General features: G+C 44.3%; 2 protein-coding genes, 1 long non-coding RNA gene and 2 other non-coding genes across 11 annotated transcripts; 3 read left to right on the top strand and 2 right to left on the bottom strand.

Annotated features, from left to right (window-relative positions):
• Window positions 1–11310: 11310 nt before the first annotated feature.
• Window positions 11311–15310, bottom strand: LOC122037065 (myb family transcription factor PHL7-like). Of its 3 annotated transcripts, none has more exons than XM_042596528.1 (7): window positions 14894–15310; window positions 14493–14704; window positions 14290–14366; window positions 14175–14217; window positions 13973–14030; window positions 12237–12306; window positions 11311–11777 (listed from the first exon to the last, which is right to left on the bottom strand). In XM_042596528.1, exons 2-7 carry the CDS (start codon window positions 14689–14691, stop codon window positions 11478–11480), a joined length of 747 nt encoding a protein of 248 aa, XP_042452462.1. In that variant the 5' UTR covers window positions 14692–14704; window positions 14894–15310; the 3' UTR covers window positions 11311–11477. The 3 variants fall into 3 exon arrangements, with proteins under 3 accessions (XP_042452462.1, XP_042452464.1, XP_042452463.1); XM_042596530.1 differs by having other exon boundaries at window positions 14493–14675; window positions 14894–15309; XM_042596529.1 differs by having other exon boundaries at window positions 14493–14698; window positions 14894–15306.
• Window positions 15311–15555: 245 nt separating this feature from the next.
• On the top strand, window positions 15556–16987 carry LOC122037066. Its single transcript, XR_006127492.1, has 2 exons — window positions 15556–15598; window positions 16668–16987. It is a non-coding gene; the product is annotated as an uncharacterized LOC122037066 (long non-coding RNA).
• LOC122037098 lies at window positions 15700–15789 on the top strand. Its single transcript, XR_006127497.1, has one exon. It is a non-coding gene; the product is annotated as a small nucleolar RNA SNORD96 family (small nucleolar RNA).
• LOC122037062 (probable methionine--tRNA ligase) lies at window positions 15713–22391 on the bottom strand. 5 transcript variants are annotated; one of them, XM_042596524.1, is made up of 18 exons: window positions 22206–22390; window positions 21926–22124; window positions 21217–21370; window positions 20962–21117; window positions 20605–20835; window positions 20326–20469; window positions 19265–19355; window positions 18668–18774; window positions 18447–18561; window positions 17971–18089; window positions 17830–17895; window positions 17606–17734; window positions 17384–17527; window positions 17169–17286; window positions 16810–17039; window positions 16642–16743; window positions 16338–16564; window positions 15713–16201 (listed from the first exon to the last, which is right to left on the bottom strand). In XM_042596524.1, the coding sequence occupies exons 1-18, from the start codon at window positions 22324–22326 to the stop codon at window positions 16165–16167; spliced, it is 2490 nt and encodes an 829-aa protein (XP_042452458.1). In that variant the 5' UTR covers window positions 22327–22390; the 3' UTR covers window positions 15713–16164. The 5 variants fall into 5 exon arrangements, with proteins under 5 accessions (XP_042452458.1, XP_042452457.1, XP_042452460.1 ...); XM_042596523.1 differs by lacking the exon at window positions 15713–16201 and adding an exon at window positions 16212–16273 and having other exon boundaries at window positions 22206–22391; XM_042596526.1 differs by lacking the exon at window positions 15713–16201 and adding an exon at window positions 16212–16273 and having other exon boundaries at window positions 21926–22070.
• LOC122037097 lies at window positions 16035–16125 on the top strand. Its single transcript, XR_006127496.1, has one exon. It is a non-coding gene; the product is annotated as a small nucleolar RNA SNORD96 family (small nucleolar RNA).
• Window positions 22392–23344: the final 953 nt, after the last annotated feature.

A 23344-nucleotide genomic window follows, 5' to 3' on the forward strand; every position in this document is an offset into this window, starting at 1 on the left:
TAGCCACATGCAGGAGGCCACTGGGGGTAAGTTTATGCTTCTAAGCTTTGTATGCATTCCTTCCGATCGGCCGATAAAAATTATAATTTTCGTTTGCCAGAGATGGGTGGAGGAAATTGCGGTTTCCAACCGCTTGGCCTTGGTGGATGAAGAGCTGCGACAACTGAAGGCCGCAGTTGGTCCGTCCGGCCTTCAGGGCTCTTCCTATTCCGAGCTGCAAAAGGAGCTGAAGAAAGCTCAAACTCTTCTGGCGGCCAAGGAGAAGAAGACAGCCGACCAGGCCCATGCCCTGGCCGAGTCCGAGCGGCAAGTCAAGTCGCTTGAAACAAAAATAACTCTGGCCACCACTCGGAAGAATACTGCTATCTCCGATCTGGAGAAGAAGAACGTTGAGGCTCGGGGCCTGGAGCTGAAGATAAAGGAATTGACAGAGCAGCTCGACCGGGAGAAGGCCGGCCGCTCGGCAGACGCGGCTAAGATTCAGAATCTGAATGAGGCTCTTACTGGCTCCCAGGCGGCGTTCAAAGAATATCAAGATGCCGAGCCGAGTCGAGTCGCGACCTTAAGACAGAGCTACATCCGCTCGCCTGAATTCTCAGAGAAGATATGCGAGCGGATGTACACAGCCTTCGACTTCGCTATGACCGCCACCACCACTTATCTAAAGTCGAAGGGTCTTCTTCCGGAGTCTGCTGCTGTTCCGACCGGCGATCAGGTGGCGCTCCTGAATAACATTCCCAGGGACCTTTACGATTATATTGAGTAGCTTTCTGTATTTCGGCCACTCGCCAGGATATCATCCTTTTCTTTTTTTGTGTAATTGGGCCGCTCGGTTTAAAACTCTAACTTTAATGCAATGTTTTCCTTGTATTTGCTGTCTCCTTTCCTAACCGAGATGTGTGTTTATCCGCTCGCCCATAATTATTTCGTGTGCTCCCCCATAAGGGATCTTAGCAAAGTGATCGCCGTGATCTCCTCGCTCGGCAAAATACACCGCGTTCTTTGCGGGCATAGCTCGTTTACCAAATGCAAGTAGTTTTGGATACTGGGCCGCTCGAAGCGTGTATAAACGATCGAACGACATCGAAATCGCGTGCCTCGGGACATTAGATGCTTTAATCCACTCGGTGGGTTTATAGATGCCAGCTATCTTCCGCTCGGATTATTTATAGACGCGGCTCGTCTCTCGATATTTAACGTCGGAGCTCGACGGTCTTCCGCTCGGACGTTTATAGACGCCGGTTCGTCTCTTGATATTTAACGTCGGATCTCGACGGTATTCCGCTCGGACGTTTATAGACGCCGGCTCGTCTCTCGATATTTAACGTCGGAGCTCGACGGTCTTCCGCTCGGATGATTTATAGACGCCGGCTCGTCTCTCGATATTTAACGTCGGAGCTCGACGGTCTTCCGCTCGGATGTTTATAGACGTCGGCTCGTCTCTCGATATTTAACGTCGGAGCTCGACGGTCTTCCGCTCGGATGTTTATAGACGCCGGCTCGTCTCTCGATATTTAACGTCGGAGCTCGACGATCTTCCGCTCGGATGATTTATAGACGCCGGCTCGTCTCTCGATATTTAACGTCGGAGCTCGACGATCTTTTCGGACGAAGGTCGGTCTCTCGATATTTAACGCCGGAGCTCGGCGGTCTTCCGCCGGATGATTTATAGGCTCGTCTCTCGATATTTAACGTCGGAGCTCGACGGTCTTCCGCTCGGATGTTTATAGACGCCAGCTCGTCTCTTGATATTTAACGTCGGAGCTCGACGGTCTTCCGCTCGGACGATTTATAGACGCCGGCTCGTCTCTCGATATTTAACGTCGGAGCTCGACGGTCTTCCGCTCGGATGTTTATAGACGCCGGCTCGTCTCTCGATATTTAACGTCGGAGCTCGACGGTCTTCCACTCGGATGTTTATAGACGCCGGCTCGTCTCTCAATATTTAACGTCGGAGCTCGACGACCTTCCGCTCGGATGTTTATAGACGCCGGCTCGTCTCTCGATATTTAACGTCGGAGCTCGACGGTCTTCCGCTCGGATGTTTATAGACGCCGGCTCGTCTCTCGATATTTAACGTCGGACCTCGACGGCCTTCACGGCTAACTTAGATATTGCCGATCGGCGTAACCGTTGACCATCCTTTAAATTAATTTTGCTTCCTGCATTACAAGGACACGAGATACTAGCATATACACAAAAATGAGTTACATTCATGCACCTTTCATCCAGCTCGATAAAGCTGGAGATGATTTGCACTCCACGGTCGATCTAGCTGCCGCCCGTCTTCATCCTCCAAATAATATGCGCCCGAGCGGAGCTTTTCAATAACCTTGAAAGGGCCCGCCCACGGTGCCTCCAGTTTATCGACATCGCCGACCGACTTGACTTTCTTCCAGACAAGATCGCCGACTTGGAATGATCTGGGGATTACACGGCGGTTGTAACTTTGTTTCATCCGTTGTCGGTACGCCATCAGCCGGACGGACGCCTTGGCTCTTTCTTCTTCGACCAGATCCAGCTCCATGTTCCTCCGCTCGGCATTGTCCTCATCGTAATGTTGGATCCTAGCGGATTCGACGCCGACTTCGACTGGAATGACCGCCTCGCCACCGTACACCAAATGGAACGGCGTGACACCCGTCCCTTCCTTTGGCGTCGTTCGGATGGCCCATAAGACGCCCGTCACTTCATCCGGCCAACTTCCTCCCAAATGGTCGAGCCGGGCGCGCAGAATGCGAAGAATTTCCCGATTGGTTACTTCGGCTTGACCGTTGCTCTGGGGATAAGCCACGGACGTAAAGTGTTGCTCGATGCCGTAGCTTTTGCACCAATCCTCTAGCATCTTCCCTGTGAATTGCCGCCCATTATCGGAAACTAATCGGCGAGGGATGCCGAACCGACAGATGATGTGTTGCCAGATAAATTTTTTGACCATCTGTTCGGTGATCTTGGCTAGCGGCTCGGCCTCCACCCACTTGGAAAAATAATCCACCGCCACTAGCAGAAATTTCCGTTGCCCGGTCGCCATCGGAAATGGACCGACAATATCCATTCCCCATTGATCGAACGGACATGAAACGGTTGATGCCTTCATTTCCTCTGCCGGTCGGTGGGAGAAGTTGTGATACTTATGGCACGAAAGGCACGTAGATACTGTCCGAGCGGCGTCTGCTTGTAAACTTGGCCAAAAGTACCCGGCCAAGAGGATCTTCTTGGCCAACGATCATCCGCCCGGATGTCCTCCGCACGATCCTTGATGTACCTCTTGGAGGATGTAAGCCGAGTCTTCCGAGCTCACGCATTTCAACAGCAGGCGTGAGAAAGCCTTTTTGTAAAGCTGATCGCCGATGAGTGTGAACCGACCGGCCCTCCTTCTTAACAGCTGGGTTTCGTTCCGGTCGGACGGCGTGGCTCCCGAGCGGAGGAACTCTATGATGGGTGCCCGCCAGTCGCTTGGAAATGTGAGGCCTTCCATCCGGTCGACGTGCGCCACCAACAGTACTTTTTCAATTGATTGCTGAATGGCGACCGACGTTATTGAGCTCGCGAGCTTGGCTAACTCATCGGCTATTTGATTTTCTGCTCTGGGTATCTTCTGGACAATAACTTCTTTAAAGTCAGCTTTGAGCTTCTCGAAGGCTTCAGCGTAGAGCTTGAGCCGAGCACTATTGATTTCGAAGGTACCAGAGAGCTGCTGAGCGGCCAACTACGAATCCGAGTGAAGCGTTACCCGACCGGCTCTCACATGTCGAGCTGCCTGCAAGCCGGCTATGAGGGCCTCATACTCTGCTTCATTGTTGGTAGCTTTATAATCCAGCCGGACGGATAAGTGCATCTTCTCTTCTTGAGGGGAGAGTAACAATATCCCCATCCCGCTCGTGAGCCGAGTGGACGACCCATCCACATATATTCTCCACATAGCTTCTGGCTCCGACCTTTGCACCTCAGTCACAAAATCGGCCAAGGATTGCGCTTTTATCGCCGAGCGGGGCTGGTATTGGATATCAAATTCACTTAACTCCGTCGTCCATTTGATGAGCCGTCTGGATGCCTCTGGATTTAGTAGAACACGTCCGAGCGGGCTGTTGGTTTTGACAATGATAGTATGCGCCAAGAAATATGGACGAAGGCGCCGAGCGGCGAGGACCAGAGCAAAAGCTAGCTTTTCGAGCCCAGTGTAGCGAGATTCAGCATCCTTTAAAATGCGACTAAGGAAATACACAGGCTCTTCTCCGCTCGCCCTCACCAGTGCCGAGCCAATTGCCTGCTCGGTCGAGGATAGATAAATACAGAGCGGCTCGCCAATAGTCGGCTTGGCTAATACCGGGAGAGAATTCAGATATGCCTTTAAATCTTCGAACGCCCGGTCGCATTCTTCGTCCCAGTGAAATTTTGTAGCCTTGCATAAGATCCTGAAAAACGGAAGGCTCCGGTCGGCGGTTTTGGAGATGAACTGGGACAGAGCGGTTATCCGACCGGTCAAACGCTGCACTTCCCTTGTATTTCTTGGAGGCGGCATATCTTGTAGAGCTTTCACCTTGCTGAGATTTGCTTCGATGCCCCGCTCGGTCACTATGTACCCCAGAAAGCGCCCTCCTTTTGCTCCGAACAGGCACTTCTGGGGATTTAACTTGACTCCATATTTGCGCAGCGTTCAGAAGGTTTCCTCTATGTCCTTGAAGAGATCGGCCGCTCGGACGGACTTAATGAGAATGTCGTCCACATAAACTTCTAGATTCCGTCCGATCTGCTCTCTGAACACTTTATTCATCAAGCGCTGATATGTGGCCCCCGCATTCTTCAATCCGAACGGCATTACATTATAGCAATAAGTGCCGTCGGCCGTCACGAAGCTGACCTTTTCTTGATCTTCACGGGCGAGCGGCACTTGGTGATAGCCCTGGTAAGCGTCGAGCATACAGATTAATTCACAGCCGGTTGTAGAGTCCACCAGCTGATCTATCCGAGGCAGAGGATAAAATTCTTTCGGGCAAGCTTTGTTGAGATCCCGAAAATCTATGCATACTCTCCACTTGTCGCCCGGCTTGGAGACTAATACTACGTTAGCCAACCAGCTCGGGAACTGTACCTCGCGGATATGGTCGGCCTCCAAGAGTTTCTCCACCTCCGCTCGGATGATAGCATTATGCTCGGCGCTGAAATCTCTTTTTCTCTGCTTCACGGGTCGTGCGTCCGGTCGGACGTGTAATTCATGCTGCGCTATACTTGGTGAAATTCCGGGCAGCTCATGTGTCGACCAAACGAAGACATCATGATTTCTTCGGAGGTTGTGGATCAATTCTTCTTTCTGCTTCTCTTCCAGATCGGACGCTATAAAGGTTGTGGCCTCCGATCGGGTTGGGTGAATCTGCACTTCCTCTTTTTCTTCATAAATTAAAGAGGGTGACTTTTCGGTGATGGCGTTTACCTCGATCCGGGACGCCTTCCGAGCGGAACATGCCTCTGCTCGGACCATCTCGATGTAGCATCGCCGAGCTGCTAGCTGATCTCCCCGTACTTCTCCCACTTTGTCCTCTACGGGGAACTTGATCCTCTGGTGGAAGGTTGAGACGACCGCTCGAAATTCGCTAAGAGCCGGTCGTCCCAAAATAACGTTGTAGGACGAGGGAGAATCGACCACCACGAAGTTTGTTGTCCTGGTCCTCCTGAGCGGCTCTTCTCCCAGCGAGGTAGCCAGCCGGATCTGTCCGACCGGCTGAACTTCGTTACCAGTGAACCCATAGAGCGGAGTTGTCATGGGTAACAGCTCGGCTCGATCAATTTGCAACTGATCGAATGCTTTCTTGAAGATGATGTTGACCGAGCTTCCTATATCTACAAAAACGCGGTGGATAGTATAATTCGCTATTACCGCTTTGATGAGCAGAGCGTCGTCGTGGGGCACTTCAACTCCTTCCAAGTCCCCGGGCCCGAAAATAATTTCGGGTCCTTCCGCTTGTTCTTGGCTACAGCCAACCGCATGAATCTGGAGCTGTCGGACGCTCGCCTTTCTAGCTCGGCTGGAGTCTCCTCCGGTCGGCCCGCCAATAATAACGTTGATCTCGCCTCGGGAAGTATTGCTTCTATTTTCCTCTTCCCGAGCGGTCGGTCGAGACCGTTCTCTGGACGCTCTGCGATTCTCCTGCCTTGGAGAACGATGCCGATCGGGCGTCTGTGGCTGTCGCCTATCAACTCATGTCCGGTCGGCTTCATTAGGTCTCTGTCGCCTGTCGACTGATGGAGACCGCCGTCCAGCATTCCGGGGCACGGGATGAGTCGCGAAGGGAAGACTTCGGTAATCCCTTGTGTTGTGTGTATCCGTCCGGTGGAAGGAGCAGAACATCGGGGTCCATCTCTTCTTTGGCTTTGGTCGGGCGGCAGCTACCTCTTGCACGTGGGACCTTACATGAGGGGAGCGGATTGCTTCAGCCCTCGGTCCTCTTGGTGGTTGAGTGGTGGGGGGCTTCCGTTCGGCAAGTCGAGCCCGATCAGCCGGAGCTTCCTTTCTTCGAGCCTCTTGGGCCTCCTCCACATTGATGTACTCGTTGGCTCGGTGCAACATATGGTCATTGTCTCGAGGCGACTTCCGAACTAGCGAGCGGAAGAAATCCCCATCCACTAGGCCTTGTGTGAAGGCGTTCATCATGGTTTCCGAAGTGGCCGTTGGAATATCCATCGCCACTTTGTTGAATCGCTGGATGTAAGCTCGGAGCAATTCACGGGCTTCTTGCTTGATGGCGAACAGGCTCACGCTCGTTTTCTGGTAGCGTCGGCTGCTTGCAAAATGGTGGAGGAAGGCCGTTCGGAAGTCCTTGAAACTTGTGATAGATCCGTCCGGCAATCTCCGAAACCGCCGTTGAGCCGATCCCGAGAGAGTGGTAAGAAAAACTCGGCACTTTACTCCATCTGTGTATTGATGGAGAGTGGCTGTGTTATCGAACTTACCCAGATGATCGTCCGGGTCGGTTGTCCCATTGTACTCGCCGATCGTCGGAGGCACATAGTGCTTGGGCAGAGGGTCTTGTAGAATAGCCTCCGAAAATTGGCGATTGATCCGCTCGGGAGAAGCGTCCGCTCGGGGGGCTTTCCCTTTTCTGTTGTCTCGTCTCGGTATTTCATCCGAAGATGATCCCCGTTCTCGATTAGTTGCTACGGCTTCAGGAGTGCGGAAGAGAGCCCGATGGAATGGTACTGTCGCAGGTGGTGCTTCCGCTCGGCCACCCGATGCAGACGTGGCTTACTGCTCTGGCCGCTCGGCAGTTGCCTTCTGTTTTTGCTCCACAAGCTTGGCGGCCCTTATCTCGATCAGAGCGTCGAGTTCCTCGTTCGAAAGCGTCACCAGGTGTTGTCGTCCAGCCTCGTCCATTGTTTCCGCTCGGATACAGGAACGTTCCCACAGACGGCGCCAAATTTGATCCTGTCCGAACGCTGATTCAATGGACGCTGGGCATATGGTGCTTCCTGGCTGCTAGTGTGGATCTTCGGACGGCGGCACGAAGCTCCGGCGAACCTGCACAGAAGTCGGGCCGGGAAGGGGTTCCCGGCGGCGACCCTCCGACGCTCAAGTCAGGCGAAGCTCAAGGAATAAATAATGGCTTCAAAACACGTAGAATGCATACCTCCGGCGAAGAATGAGGACCTTTATATAGGGCAGCGAAGAAGTGAGTGTACACCTGCCGAGGTGTACACGTGTCCATGGCCCATACCCCAGTAAGGACTTGTCAGTGAGCTTCCCTAACCCATACTGCTACAGTCTCGGCATGTCCTCGATGGGACAACGAAATCCCCTGTCACAGGATTTGGAGCATGGCCTACACGTGAAACATACCTGCTATCAGAAAAAGACGTCCCCTGTCCTTTTCCCCATTGCTCCAGATCTGTCGTCCGGGCGGACAACAACCTCAACATCCGGCCGGACATATGCGGTGGTTTACTTGGGGAGATTTTCCATCATATACTTTGTGGAGACTATTAGCAGTGTTACCTTATGGCTTTGGCTGAGCGTGAGGTCCGCTCGGCCCCACGACCTTTTCCACTGAGCGCCGGAACCCTGATTTCGACAGGGTGCCTTTTAACCATCAGCCGACTATCGTCCGATCGGGACGTTCTATTCCACCGGACGCCCGACCTGCCGCCCGGTCGGACCCGGCCCTGCCGTCCGGTCGGACCCGGCCCTCTCCGGATGGACAACTGCCACTGTGACTTCTACGTGGCGTTGACTCCACAGGATGGGGTCCCCTGTTCTTACTACCGGATCATTTATCTTAACGAGTCTCATTAAACAAGCTCAAACGAACTTTTATCGAATCGAGTTTCAAATAACTCACGAACGATTTAACTCATTTACACCCATAGTCCACTACTTTAACTATTAACTTTTAAATGTATAAAGGACACATATTTTTTTTCTATTTTTTATTCTTCTCTATCATCCACTGTGATATTATAATTTAAAAATAAACACTACTATGGTATTATTTTTAAAAATAAACACAATAATTTTATCCTTCTTTATTATTCAATGTGATTGATCCTGTCCGTGCACTGAGTCGATGGAACTGAGAACATGGCGCTCTCTGCTGCTCCCCGGTGATCTTTACAGCGACGTAAGCCTCCGATGAACCTGCAACAAAGTCGGGTCGGGAAGGGGTTCTCGGCGATAACCCTTCGACGCTCAAGTCAGGTGACGACGAGAAGAGATAGAGGCAGAATAAAGACTGTGACTACAGTAGACGATGATAGAAAATCATACCTCCGTCGAAGTCCGGAGGTCTTTATATAGGACCCCAGAGAGGCGTGTGCACGCTTCCCGAGGCATGCACGCTCCTCAAAGCATACCTTGGGATGACTGTGTCAGAAAAGCATGTCTGCCGCCATACCGTAATTGTCCGAACATATCTCTGTCATGTCAGCGGAAACTCCCTCCGTACGATCCTTGGTACGGACCGACCGCCGACCATGCTGCTTGTCGGCGCGCGGACGTCTCGAGAATGGCATCACTAGCTGCCCATTTTGTCCTCTTCTAAGCCCCTTGTCTCTAATTGGCCCAGTCGGGCTGGTCGCTTGGCTTCCCGAGCGCCCGGGTGTACACGTACCTCTAACCGGGCCAGACGTCCGCTCGGTCACACACTCGGATGGGGCATTGACTAGTCGTTCAGCAGTTCGGCCGAGCAGCTTAGCTACTCAACATAGCGGTTTCTCTATAAAAGAGCTTGTGAGCGTCGGAAGCTCGACCCCAAGTCGAGCTGTCTTCGTGCCGGCCCGGGGTCTACCCAGGTCGGTCGGCCGAGAGATTCCTCCCTGCTCGACCGAACCTTTGACTTCCTTCCAGCTCGGTCGGACATTTGACTCTCTCGTGCCATTGACCCCTTCCTCTGTGGGTCCCGCTCCTTACCATCGGATCACATGCCTTCCCTTCAAGTCTAGTCGAAGGAGGCGGCGAGTCCGACTGACGGACCGTTGAAGAGGAGATGTCCTTTGCCTTTGATGCAAATTCCATGCCACAGAGGTGAAGAGGAGATGTCCTTATAAACGTTGGGCTCGATCGACCGGAGTCGTCCGATCCAGGTCACAGGATCCGAGGAGGGGATATGACCGTCGAATTTGAAAAGTCAAAGGTCACATCAGACCTGACGGCTCGAGTAAACGGTGACGGATGCGCGACCACGTGGCGCTCACCCACTGGTCACATTTAATGAGCACCATCATGCGGGCATGGTCGCGTGCTCAGCTTTAATGGCGATGATTTATACAAATGCCGAGGAGTTTTCTAGGGATAATCAACGTGACCGCTGCCAGAGCGACGGGACAACGGCGGGCAAATAAAACTTTCCAAGTACCAACCAGTGACGCGCCGATCGACATCACCCATTTGTGTAGTCCCCGATCGGATAGACATTAACATCAACAGTCGAGGGGCAGACACACCACTAAGTCAACGGTCCAGTCAGTCGGACTCGCCACCTCCTTCGACTAGACTTGAAGGGAAGACATGTGATCCGGTGGTAAGGGGCGGGGGCCCACAGAGGAAGGGGTTAATGGCACGAGAGAGTCAAAGGTCCAGTCGAGCTGGGAGGAAGTCAAAGGTTCGGCCGAGCAGGGAGGAATCTCTGGGCCGACCGGCCTGGGTAGACCCCAGGCCGGCACGAAGATAGCTCGACCTGGGGTCGAGCTTCCGACGCTCACAAGCTCCTTTATAGAGAAACCGCTATGCTGAGTAGCTAAGCTGCTCGGTCGAACTGCCGAACGACTAGGCGATGCCCCATCCGACCATGTGACAGAGCGGACGTCTGGCTCGATTAGAGGTACGTGTACACCCGGGCGCTCGGGAAGCCAAGCGACCAGCCCGATCGGGCCAATTAGAGACAAGGGGCTTAGAAGAGGACAAAATGGGCAGCTAGTGATATCATTTTCGAGACGTCCGCCGCCGACAAGCAGCATGGTCGGCGACCGACCCGTACCAAGGATCGTACGGAGGGAGTTTCCGCTGACATGACAGAGATATGTTCGGACAATTATGGTATGGCGGCAGACATGCTTTTCTGACACAGCCATCCCAAGGTATGCTTTGAGGAACGTGCATGCCTCGGGAAGCGTGCACGCGCCTCTCCGGGGTCCTATATAAAGACCCTCGGACTTCGACGGAGGTATGATTTTCTATCATTGTCTACTGTAGTCACAGTCTTTATTCTGCCTCTATTTCTTTTCGGCGTCGCCTGACTTGAGCGTCGGAGGGTCGTCACCGGGAACCCCTTCCTGGCCCGACTTTGTTGCAGGTTCATCAGAGGCTTACGTCGCTGTGAAGATCACCGGGGAACAACAGAGAGTGTCACGTCCCCAGTTCCATCGACTCAGTGCACGAACATGATCAATGATATATATTTTAAAAATCAACATCACTATAATATTATTTTTAAAAATAAACATAATAATAATTATACAATATTAATTTTTAAAATTCAACATTATAATAACAATAATAATATTCTTTAAATGTAATACAATAATGATATAGTGGTGAGAGGAAGAAAGGAATATAACCAGATACGCCCATCCCTCCCCTTAATTTTTTTTTAATGTAAATAGAAACGGAAGACTTTCTTGGATGGAAGAGATAAAATAAAAAAAATTATCATTCGCAAAATTTAAAAGTTAAATGCGTTTTTTTTTTAAAAATAACTTAAAATGCGTTTTTTTAATCAATTGCTATTATATATATTTGGAATTAGCAGAAATAGTAATATCCATTGAAATCAGAAATTAAGTTTACTAGAGTGGAAAAATTAGGAAATAAAGATAGAAAAAAAATGAACCAATTAATCATCACGCATTCAATAGATCTAATAGAAATTTAATCACAAATTCTCCCCAATGAACCTAATGGAAGTTCAACAGATCAAATAGAATTAGTCATCACAGATTCATTATGGGGCAGCTCTCAACAGCTAGGACTACAATACTGCAAAACAGAGTTCTCAGTGCCCTAAAGCTAAAATTGTTTTTACTTCTTTCATGTAGTCATGGTTAGTATGGCCGTGAAGCTCCGGCTTAGATTCTTGCTCAGGCATTTCATGGTGCGGGAGCTGGTCGACTATCCTTGATTCCTTGTAAGATGGTAGTTTGCCATGGGAATCGCGGATCGAAGGAGAATGGCATGGTTTAATTGTTTTTTCGTCCAAGGACTTGGTTGTGCCATCTTGCTTCTGTTGCTCTTCAATGATCTTCTGGAGATATCTCCCTTGCGCCTCAATTCGAAGCTGCAACTGCCTTTGTACCTGAATGATGCACAAGAATGAGGGGGGCCAAAAGTATCACATGTATTGAACATGAAAATCAATCCCTCACCGATCAGTGTGTCTGCATTGACTCAAGACTTGGCTCAATGATAAATAAAGCTAACAATTACCTATCCTATAGTTATGCGAAATGAGTTTTCTCTTCGATGCATGAAGTAAACCATGTTTTGCATCAACCATGAATAGCTGATAATCTGCAGTGAGGCTCGTAACTCGAATGGAAGAAGTTACTAAAGGATTATCTATTGTTACCATGCATGCTAATGCAGAAGAATAATGCGTCTGGTAATGAATAAGAACTGGCATGACACCGACTAGATCATCTCCAACTCCAGGAGTCATAAAGATGGTATTCTTTTAGGCACTGATTTCTTCCAAGTTTTCGGGAGAAATTTGTGCAGTGTCCGTAAAGAAAGACTAATGACCAATGAAACACACCTCAAGCTGTTCGTGAAGCCTTTTTTGCACCTCTATTTGCATCTTCAGAGCATCATTCAACTGTGTACCTCTGGAAGAAAGACAAGTTCATTAAGATGTGTGTAACCCACACCGGAAATAACTAGTAATTAAATTTTTATTAAGTTTAATTGCCCAAAGCAGTACGCAAATCCAATGATGTCTTAAGTAGCCAAATGACAAAACACAAAAACACAGGATGAAAAATAATCATCTTACAATTAGTAGCAAAGATTCTTTTTGGCAGGTAACTTCAGTGTTTAGCAAGTGTAACTAAGGAATCATTTTGCAGCAAGAGAAAAGTTCTCTATACGGTCGAAGACAACAAATTGGACAAAGCAGAACATCATGCTAATCTGATGCAGGATATCCATGGAGAACAAGGGATAGGGTTAAGTTAGTAGGATTAATAATCTTAAAAATTAAGAGAAGCAAGAAGACATAACCAAGGCAAGCAATTATTGCAATTAGGAGAAGACAATCACAGTAAATCAAAAGCAAATTTCAAAGTTAATCTTTAACCTCCTTTCAAGTAATCTAGTTTGACTTCTAAACAACAATTTAAGGAAAGGAAAGAAAGAAAAAAAGAAATGTTCTCTAGTACCACCACTAAGAAAGGGTTGTAGTAAGAAAAAGATGGCATGTGAACATGGGGTGGAATAAGAATTTTTCATCAGATGGCCACTACAGACATGAATGACAAGCAATCTATATATGTATGATACTCGATGGGTTTTTGCGTTGTGATGCATTCATTGAGAGTAGAGAGATACTGAACAGCTAGCTTCTATCAGGAGATTGTAGCAGTGAAGACTAATTGAAATTCTATGCCATTTGATGGGCTAAAACGTGTAAGAATCCAAAGCAATTTCTACCAGTACTTTATACCAACCTGATTTTACCTACGTCAATGCATGCCCCGAACCATCTTATGTATTCCTTATAACGTGATAGTATGTCTCCATACAAACCTCTGATGTATGCATCCATGTTGAACCAAGTTGTGTATCTCTTGTTTGTTCTTAATCTGTTGATTTTGTGTTTTCATTTCTTCATGCTTTCATGTACTTGTTATTTCTTGCAATACTAAGAGGGCACTCAACTTTAACATCTACACAGTTTTTCTTCAGGTTAGTATTTGCATACCTAACAGAAAAAGTTCTTGTAGATAGTTAATCCTTAAGTACAATTTCTTCCTATCTGTGTTGAAATGATGTCAGGCTTTGTTATCAAACTATTCTTCATAGAACTATTGATTAGTGAACTGAAGGATGGAACATTATCAAATAGAAAAATCTCAGATTAAGTGAAAGACAATATACATACTAGGCATGACATCTACAGTTACCTAACCAAGTAATATAGACCACACACCAATTCTGCTTTACTAGAAAACTAGGGGACCAAGCAAGAAGTTCTTGTTGGACCACATGAACAACTAAATATAGACCAATACATTAAATATAGAACCTTGCAGCTCAAATAATACAAGATACTTTACCATCCTAACTCAAATAACCAACATAAGCTTTTGTCTAAAGGAATGGAAAACACTAACTTACAGTAGATAAAGATTAGAGTCATTAGACTCCTCATATTTATTCATCTTTCAATTTAAATCTCCTTTTTAAAATATTTTTGAACCTTTGTGGCATGGAATTTGCATCAAAGGCAAAGGACAAGAATGCTAACACTAACATATTAAAGAGGCCACTTACGGTGTAGAGTCCACATCAGAGAGTGGACAGCCAGAATCTTTCTTGTCATCTTTAGAACCTGTAACCATCATTCATCCGGAACTTAATTCCCAACAAAGATAAATTTCCAGGAACAGATGTTGCATAAAATATTTTTATTTTTTTAAAAAACTATACTGAACAGCCCTCCTAAGCATAAATAAAGAACAAAATTAACTTTTACCCTCAATTGGCAATTCTGGTAAATACTTTGCAAGGCGGTACTTCTGCAAAATTGAATTAAAGAAAACATAAAATTATGAAGTACAAAAACTCCCGTTAGAAGGAACAATGCATACTTGGAGATGACTCTTCACATGGTATATTGTGATTCCTGGTACACCCATTACTCTTAAAACACCTTTTGGTGTTGCTCCTGTATCATTATTTAGTATATAGATTATAAGCAGAGATACATTGTTGCAAAATAAAAATTGGCTGAGAGAAACAAATTTGAGCTAAACAGCTGGGAAAGAAAAACATGAATCAAAGAGAATCTCACTATCTGGTCCACCAAGTTGAGTGATTGCATCAACAAAGCGGCTATGAAGATCTGAAGTCCATCTCAACCTTTGCTTTCCACTCACTCCAGGAATACCAGAAGTATTTGAAGTTGGACAACTTGAAAATCCAGCAATGCCACCTTGCTTAGTGCCTTGGCCATTGATCGAAGTCATTGGAACAGCTGGAAACGTTGGCATGATATAGCTGCAACTTAAAGCAAGAGAAAAAAAAACAATGTTTTTTTTTCCATCACACACACACACACAACTGCAATAACATATTTCTAGATCTGTCTGTTTGTATAGGGAGAGACGAAGATAAAGAGAGAAAAAAATCGATTTTTATGTAAAAAGGAAAATATCGCTCAAAAATCAAACAAGAAACAGAGGGAAGAGGTACCTTTTGAAACGGAGATTTTTGTAACAAAATCACGTCTTTGGAAACAGGAACCACCACCTAAACTTCTTCCCAGGTGGCTCGGCTTTGAGAGAGGGAGGAGGGCGGCAAATTGATGCGGAGTAGATGGGGTGGAGGCAGAGCCAGGCAAGGAAATCTGGGGGACCAAGGCATCGATCCGGAAAGGAGGGTCAGGAGAGAGCTCCGGAACTGGAAAGAGTAGGCGAGGAAGGATTCAAAGGAGACGGGTGAAATCCACGCGGAGAGAGGCAGATGGGAAATCGAGAGAATCGGAGAGGAGGGAAACGAGATCCGCCATTGTTACGGCGACTGCCGCTGCTACTTGTAGGGCTGGGATTCTGGAGGAGGAAGGAATCCAATGGTTGTGGGGCTGCCTGCTTGCCTTCTTCTTCGGCGGTAATAGCAACCATCTCGGTGAGCTGGCAGGCCCCGCTTTGTCAGCCAAGTGGGGCCTCCCTCCACGTGTCAATATCTCGTGACACAATTAATTTCTCTCGTTTATAAAAAACTAAATATCCAATAAAATTAACTTTAATAGTTTAATATTTTCCCCTTAAAACCGAATAAAACCGTCCGTCCGATTAAGGATCCAACGGTGAGATCCGGTCGCCTGTTCCTATAAGTAACCCCGCTTCCGCCTGCTTCCCCATCGCTCGTGAAGAACGGAATCGGGGCGGCTCGATCGAGGTTAGGGTTTTTCGTCGCCTCTGTTATCTGATGATCTCTTCCCGATCTCTATTTCCTCTCATGGTTTTCGTCATTGGTTTTCGGTTGTTTGCATTGCTGATTTGCCTGTGAAGAAATCCGAAACCAAATACCATCTTTCGGGGCTGATTGGATCATTGTATCCATGCTGTCATTCTTTTAATCCGAGGCGTTTTAACTCGCTTGATCTTTCAACCTTTTTTTTTCGTTCTTTATCTGTGATTTCAGTGCTAGATTTACATCTTCGCCTGTGAAGAATCGCTTGTTGATCACACCATCTTTTGGGACTGATTGGCCTCTTTTGGCCATGTTGTGAATCTGCAATTCTGAGCCATTCTCAATTCGCTCTTACGCAAAATTTATTCTTTTTTTTAAAGGAATATTGGTAAACATTTGTGTTGTGCTCACTGATCTCTTGTTGCCTGTGAAGAAACCTAATCATCAAAATACCATCTTTCGGGGCTGATTAGCTCTTGGGGCTGTGTTGATATTCTGCAAATCTGAGGCAACTGCTTTTGAGTTTATCTTGTGCATTTTTCTTGGTCTTGTCACTCTATTGAACCCACACTTTGGTGTTTCCTAATACTGGTAGACAAGATGGAACGCACCATTCAACTTGTACATTCCAATTTGATCAATACATTACACTGTATGTTCCTTGTATGTGAACAATAAGAGTTTGAGTAGGCGATTATCAGTCTACAGATAAATAAGATTCTACCTTATTACGCCATTGGCGATGGTTGCGACCTTGCATACCCCAGCCGATGTTGTGAAGGGGACATCCCTGTAACAGGCCACCAGTGCTGAATCTGTATGCAAATCTGCCTGCACCTTCTCCCACACCTTGCTCTTTGCACTTAATATTCTTTCTGGTTCATTGGAGTATCCAGGGAAAGTCACTGGTTCGCCCACTGCAGCTGCCGCAGGTGGATCAACCAATTCCATCTGCAAGCCATCAGTCCAATCTTCACGTATCAGTTGCTTGCTAGAGCATAAATGCACTTAAGTTGTAACTAATTAACCTTTGTATTGTCGTTGCTTGATGCAGTCAGGACGATGGCATGAGATTTAATGCCACGCATTGTTGCTGGTTTCAAGTTGCAAAGAACACAGACCTTGCGGTTCTGCAATTTAGGGTAGATAAGATCACACATTCAATGAAGGGTGCAGGGGAAAAGGTAGTATTTGACCTCCAATTGTTGAAGAGGAATGCACTTGGCTAGTCCACTAACTACTGTTCTTGTTGATTCCTCGCCCACATCAATTTCTTCCACGTAAAGGTTGTCAGCATCTGGATGTATCTGAGCTTTTCTTATGATGCCCACTCGGATGTCTAGTTTTGAAATGGATGAATCAGTTTCTGCAGCCTCTGCCTTTGTATTTTGACCTGATTTGCTTTGGTGTTTCTTTGCACTAGTTTCTGCAAAATAACAGAAAACTAGATAGTTATTTCATATCAAATCATTTGCCTAGTCATTAAATAGATAAACAATACACAGACTATGAATTACATAGTTTCGAGAAAAAGGATGTGGTGTTTTCATGAAACCTGTTATATTGGTGTTCGTTAGCTGTTCAGCTATCTTATTTGCATCAGATTCTGCTTTCCTTCTTTCAGCTTGGCTACCTGAAAATCTTGCCCTAAAATACTCTACATCTTCATCTTTCTGCACAAGGAAAGCATTAAATAGGTTATCTACGTACTCCAGCAACTTATGCTATTAGAGAATGAGGGAGATAAACACAGTAAGTAATGCCGCATACAAGTTCCTTAAATAGTGGCTCAGGTTTCCCAATACAGAGTCCAGAAGGCAGAAACTGCCAAGGCATTTTCCCAATATTTGATATTCCATTGTCGTCGTAGAATGAGAGAAGTGATGCAGGTGGTAAATTTAGTTGCTTTAGCACCTGATTTGCAAAATAAATCGCATTGTTACTCAAAAGTGTGTGTTTAAGACTAATACAGTCAGTGCAAGGAAAACTTACTTCCTTGGAGAAAGAAGGCATAAAGGGTTCTAGCAAAGCTGCAAGAAGGTAGACAAGCCCAGCTGCTGTCTTCATCACAATGGCACAAGATGTAGGATCTTCCTTGTAAAGCCTCCAAAATTGGCTCTCCTAAAGTGCAAATTCACAATTGAGCATTCATAACATAATAGTTGCCTACTTACTGAAAATCGTCAAAAAGAAAGAAAAGATGGATTGTATTGTACTTGCAGATATGCATTTCCTTCGCTAGATATGCTCATAGCAATCCTCAATGCCTGCTTTAACTTTACCTGCATATGAAAATCAACCAGTAGTAGGTTTCAACTAATGCAAGCTATAATTTTGCAACTGAAGCCAATAATCACCTTTTCCATAGCGTCAAGATATTGATAAACCAATTTACCAACTTTTTCTCCTACATCTTTGGTTAGATCGTGTAATTCTGCATCTGGCGCATCAGGAACGAAAGAATTATACCCTGATCCTGCAGAGAAAGACATAACAAAGGATTACCAAAAAACTTACTGGCATATTAAGCATCTCGATGACAACAAACAAAAAAAAAATATAGCCACTACAATCTTGACAGGAATACTGCTATTACAGAAGTAGGTAGAAGAAACACTTTTGGGCCTCTTCCAATTGTGTTGAAGTCACCAACTTAATAATGGAGATTGTAGCGACACGGGGAGAATAATCTTGTAATATAGGAAATTATGCAAAGGATAAGCATAATCTTTGAGTGATTATGATTGAGCAACTGAATCATTATCTTTAATGAAGAATACTATAGTTCTAAGGTGCTGTATGTACATGATTTCAAACACAGGAGTTGTCTAACCTTCAGGTTTAGCAATAAAGCTCAATACACGATTCACAAAATTTCCCAGATTATTGAGCAATTCGCTATTCAGCTTAGCCTGCAAGTCTACCCATGTAAATAAGGTGTCAGATACCTGCATCATCCAAAGAAGTTGGGGGTCAATTCTAAATTGCAGTACTATATATGAGGATTTTGATATCCATGGTAAAAGATAACCCAGTTATGACTTTCGAACTAACCTCAGGCCTATTGGTAAGTAAATAATATCTCCATACTTCTGCTGGAATATTTGTTTCCTTTGCATCATTACCAAAAATTCCTATGCCCTTAGTTTTAGAAAACTTTCCTGTCATAGAGGAAGTGATATGCTCAAATGAACAAAACACATGCATCTGCAGTTCTATTAATTGCAAGTAACAAATCAAACTTAAGTATTACCAAAGTTTTAAATGCCACTTTTATAATGGTCTCAACAGATTGTTGCACTCAAATAGTACAACAAATAATAATAAATATAGTGACAATCTGGTATGCTAGTACTTTCCGGGATCTACAATCTGATAATATGGCTAGTACTAACTAGTACTTAAAACTATTGATAGCATAATAGATGATTCCTTGTAGCAGTGAAATAGCAAAGAGGCACCTATAATCCACATGTATTTTTTCTAGTTCTATTCTTCTTTTGAACTATTCCTTCAAGTGGTCGATTAATTTGCCAAACAGGGGACCATATCTGATAGATTATCAATTAACTACAAATTGTAATTCTAATTTAAATAGTGTATGTTACAAACCCAGTATCATGTGAAAACAAAAGGTATAGATAATGGTACCTGTTTCATAATTTAAATATTCCGTCACACTGATGGTCTTCATCATTGTCCACTTTTCTCCCGTTCCAAGTAGAGTGGAAGGAAACATTACCTAAAATGAAGTTTAAAATGAAAATTTTCATGAAAAAATTGAAAAATACTTGTGTTTATACATGTATATCCAATTTGTAAATTTTTTTTACCAAACTAGAACATTCATCATGTCAAAAATGTGATTGAGGCATTAATAAAAAGGGTTCTCATACACCAATGCCATAGCATGTTAACTAGCCATCTCAATCCTTTACTGAGATATGCAGCAAAACATAATTGCTACGTGATACTATGATGGTACAATTCATACATCCTATACAATTGTCTTGTAACTGGCATGGAAAAGAACATGTCATTCTGGCTTGTACATTACTGCCACAAATCTAATGATCATTGGGACCCAGTTCATTGCTAGGCAGAAATCCCAATAGACGTATCATATTTTATATTATATATATATATATATATATATATATATATATATATATATCAAGATGTTCAATTTTAACGTTCATGAATATAATTTTCTCAAACAAATACAAAAATATAATTATGTGGAAGCCATAGAAAACTATGCAGTTAATTGATTACTGTGGTTCACTACAAGTGTAGAATGATTGGATAAGATTAGTGCATAATTATCAAACATGTAGACCACATTTGAAATATATGTAAATCCAAAAACAAATACAATGAATAAAAATATGACAATTTCTAATTTCCAGATGACAATATAAGAACAAAAAGTGTGATGCTAGAATCTTAATGCAACTAAATTTACAAAATCACAATCCACATTCAGAAACTTGGGAGTATCAGAAGTAAAAAAAAAAAAAAAACTAAGAGATTCAATTAGGTAGAGCTCCAAAGGCTATATGATATAGTTAAACCTAAGTTTTTCATAGGAACAATCTATACACGAGCAAAAAAATGTTTTATAAGTATTAGTCAAGTACCTAAAATAAAACATAGCACCATTATTATGGTCAATCAAATAACATAGTCTCAAGAAAATAGAAAAGATCTACCGTGTGAAATGGCACATTATCCTTCCCCATGAATTGATACAACTCTACATTTTCAGGATTCTTCCACCACTTCTCCCACTCAGAAGTGTAGCATGCAGTGATTGAGATATATCCAATTGGTGCATCAAACCACACATAGAAAACCTAGTGATGAACAAATTAGGTGAATATGAAGTAATTGCTTAATTTGAGATGATAATCCAACAATTTAAAATTTCCCTAGATGTATAAAAGTGGCCTACAAGTATGGATAACTTCATTTATAGGTAAGTTTTTTACCTTATCTTTATATTTTTCATGTGGTACATGAACCCCCCATTTTAGATCCCTAGTGATGCAGCGCGGTTTCAAGCCCTCCTTCAGCCATGCATTTGTTGCTTGAACAGCATTTTGGCTCCACGAGCCAACTACCAACATAGCATCAATATATTCTTCCAATTTCCCTCTTAATAAAGGTAGCTCTAGAAACAAATGGTCTGTATCACGTACATGTGGGGTATTTTGGCAAACCTAATGACATAAGAAACGTAAGGTAGACTTCTGTATAAGGCTTGAGCATGATATAACAATATTTTCACCCAAAAAAAGGTAATAATTGAGAACTGATTAGAGAAAAAACATTAAAGTAAAATTTACCTTGCATTTTGGATCTATTAGTTCAGTAGGATTTAATAATTTTCCACACTTTTCACACTGATCACCACGTGCAGACCCATAATGACAGTCTAGTGTAGGACATGTTCCCTCCACAAGACGATCAGCTAAGAAACGTTGACATGAATCACAATAAAGCTGCAATAGATTTCAAGATTATATTAGAAAAAAAAGAAGTAAATATGATCTCTCATCTCTTGAAGAATGTTATATGATTCAATAGAACCAAGTAAGTACCTGCTGTATAGTATTCTCGGACAACCAGTTATTCTCCATCAGTTTCTGGAAAATTGATTGACAGACTTGGGTCTGCTGTGGAGAGGATGTGCGCCCAAACTCATCAAAGCTTATGTCAAACCACTTATAAACATCCTTATGAATTGCATGGTACCTAATGTATCAGTGGAATATAATAAAATATGTACAAAAGTGAGCATTTGAGTTAAGAAAAAATAAATAAATGAAATTGAGCAGTCAACCCAATTTAGACCAATCACATACTACTTTTCATTCTTAAAAAACAATGGAAAGAAGGGCTCTATCTTACTTATCTATGAATCAATCTTGCAGATGCTGATAAATCTGGATTATAAAGGGAGCTACATAATCTCTGCCTAAATACAGTCCTATTAGTATAGGTTCAGTAGGCAAAAAAAATTTGATGCTATCATATCCAAAGATGAAAACGGAGGCAGTTCTTGCGGAAAAAAGAACCAAGTTTTCTACTTCGAGTTGACAAAAGTTCCTTTGGACAAGAAAAAAAAATACAAAATAAATGCAATTAATTTCAGCTCAAAGCACAATATTAATAAAAGTACCTAAACTGGCATTGGTTCCATCAAAGGAACCTAAATTCACATCTAGAAAGTTCAGATCACAGGAATAAAGCGAAATTGACATAGCAAAATAAACAAAGCAGAACATAGATTATTAACAAAGTACGAACTTATCACAAATTTCCTCAGGAGAGCAATTCTCCTCCATAGCCTTCGTCTCTGTCGCGGTCCCGTACTCATCCGTGCCACAGATGTATATGGTGTTATAACCCCTTAGGCGGCAGTACCGAGCAAACACATCCGCGCTCAAAACGCCTTCATCGAAAATCCGGAAAAGATTCATATTTCGTCCATACAAAAGCAGAAAATCTCCTCACGTGAATTCGAACGAAAAATAGATAGAAAAAAAAAAAGGAAGAATCGAATAGATGGGTTTAGGAGGCAAGTTACATCCAATGATGTTGCCGAGGTGAGGGACGTTGTTGACGTAGGGGAGGGCGCTCGTGATGAGGATGTTCCGGCGACCAGGGATTGGCAGCTTCGGTGAATCCGGAGCTGGAGTGTCATCCATCGCCGACGATTAACGAAGCTTGATTTGGCTTCTGACGACGGAGACCGAAGACGAGAGATATAAAGGAAAAGAGAGTGGGGTTTTATTCGGGAGACCACGAGCACAGTGCGGGCGGCGGCGTGCGATATTTCTGCGACAACGCGCGTTCGCCGTTGACGACGCTTCGAGATTCGAAATCATAAAATCAAACGGTGGAAACGCGCTCTACACCGGACTTTTAATAAAGGCGATGCCGTTGCAACTGTTCGGATTCATCATTCTCGCATCCGGTTCGTCGGATTCCCTCCGACTCCTCCCGCACGAAGTGAGAGGAGTCACTTTACGTTGCCGACTGAAGGCTTCGCGTACTCACTTTGCTACCTTCTTCTCAATTCGTCATCCAACGGTGGCCGCTGAGGGGCCCGCGTGGGGATCGAATCACGAGTCCGCCTCTATAAGAAAAGCAGTATGCCATCATTGTAAACACGCGCTTTGGACCCTTGTCGATGTAAGCGCCCGAAATCCCTCCGCGGACCCAAACGGCAGTCCCGTTTCCCTCCCGTTATTGGAACTGTGGAAGAGCTCATAAACGATATATACTTTTATATATACTAGTGTGATCGTGCACACACGTTATGTATGTAATATAATAATATATAAATTATTTAGACCCCAATAATAAATTATTATAATAGACTTCCCTATGAAAAAAATTATTTTAATTTAATATTATACTTATCTTAGTAAAAAAAAACTAAGAAAAGTATATTTTTTAAAATCGACTTAAAATATTTATAGAAGTTTCTTTGATCATAGTATTATCAATTCTAAGACGTGGGACTAAAGAGAACTTTATTTTTTTTATATAAAACAACCAGAGAAAATTAATGATGAGAAAAATTCATAATAATACGTCGTATTGTTTCGCTTGTGGAATTACTAATAAACCTTGGAATTATTTTTAGTGTGAATAGAAAAAAAGGACAGTAACGTAAATTCATTTTAGGCTTCACCAAAATTAGTTAGTAAAGGAGGGAGA

The sequence above is a fragment of the Zingiber officinale genome, unplaced genomic scaffold, assembly GCF_018446385.1.
Source record: "Zingiber officinale cultivar Zhangliang unplaced genomic scaffold, Zo_v1.1 ctg232, whole genome shotgun sequence".
NCBI lineage: Eukaryota > Viridiplantae > Streptophyta > Magnoliopsida > Zingiberales > Zingiberaceae > Zingiber > Zingiber officinale.

Excerpts from the sequence above, each read along its gene's own strand:
- LOC122037062 (XM_042596523.1), bottom strand. The coding sequence starts at position 22,326 with ATGGATGACACTCCAGCTCCGGATTCACCGAAGCTGCCAATCCCTGGT. Across the intron at positions 19,356-20,325 it reads ATAATGTGCCATTTCACACG|GTAATGTTTCCTTCCACTCT; the intron begins GTAGATCTTTTC and ends ACTTCATTTTAG. Across the intron at positions 16,565-16,641 it reads CAAGCAACGACAATACAAAG|ATGGAATTGGTTGATCCACC; the intron begins GTTAATTAGTTA and ends GATGGCTTGCAG.
- LOC122037065 (XM_042596528.1), bottom strand. The coding sequence starts at position 14,691 with ATGCCAACGTTTCCAGCTGTTCCAATGACTTCGATCAATGGCCAAGGC. Across the intron at positions 14,218-14,289 it reads ATGTGAAGAGTCATCTCCAA|AAGTACCGCCTTGCAAAGTA; the intron begins GTATGCATTGTT and ends TCAATTTTGCAG. Across the intron at positions 12,307-13,972 it reads TCTGATGTGGACTCTACACC|AGGTACACAGTTGAATGATG; the intron begins GTAAGTGGCCTC and ends TCTTTCTTCCAG.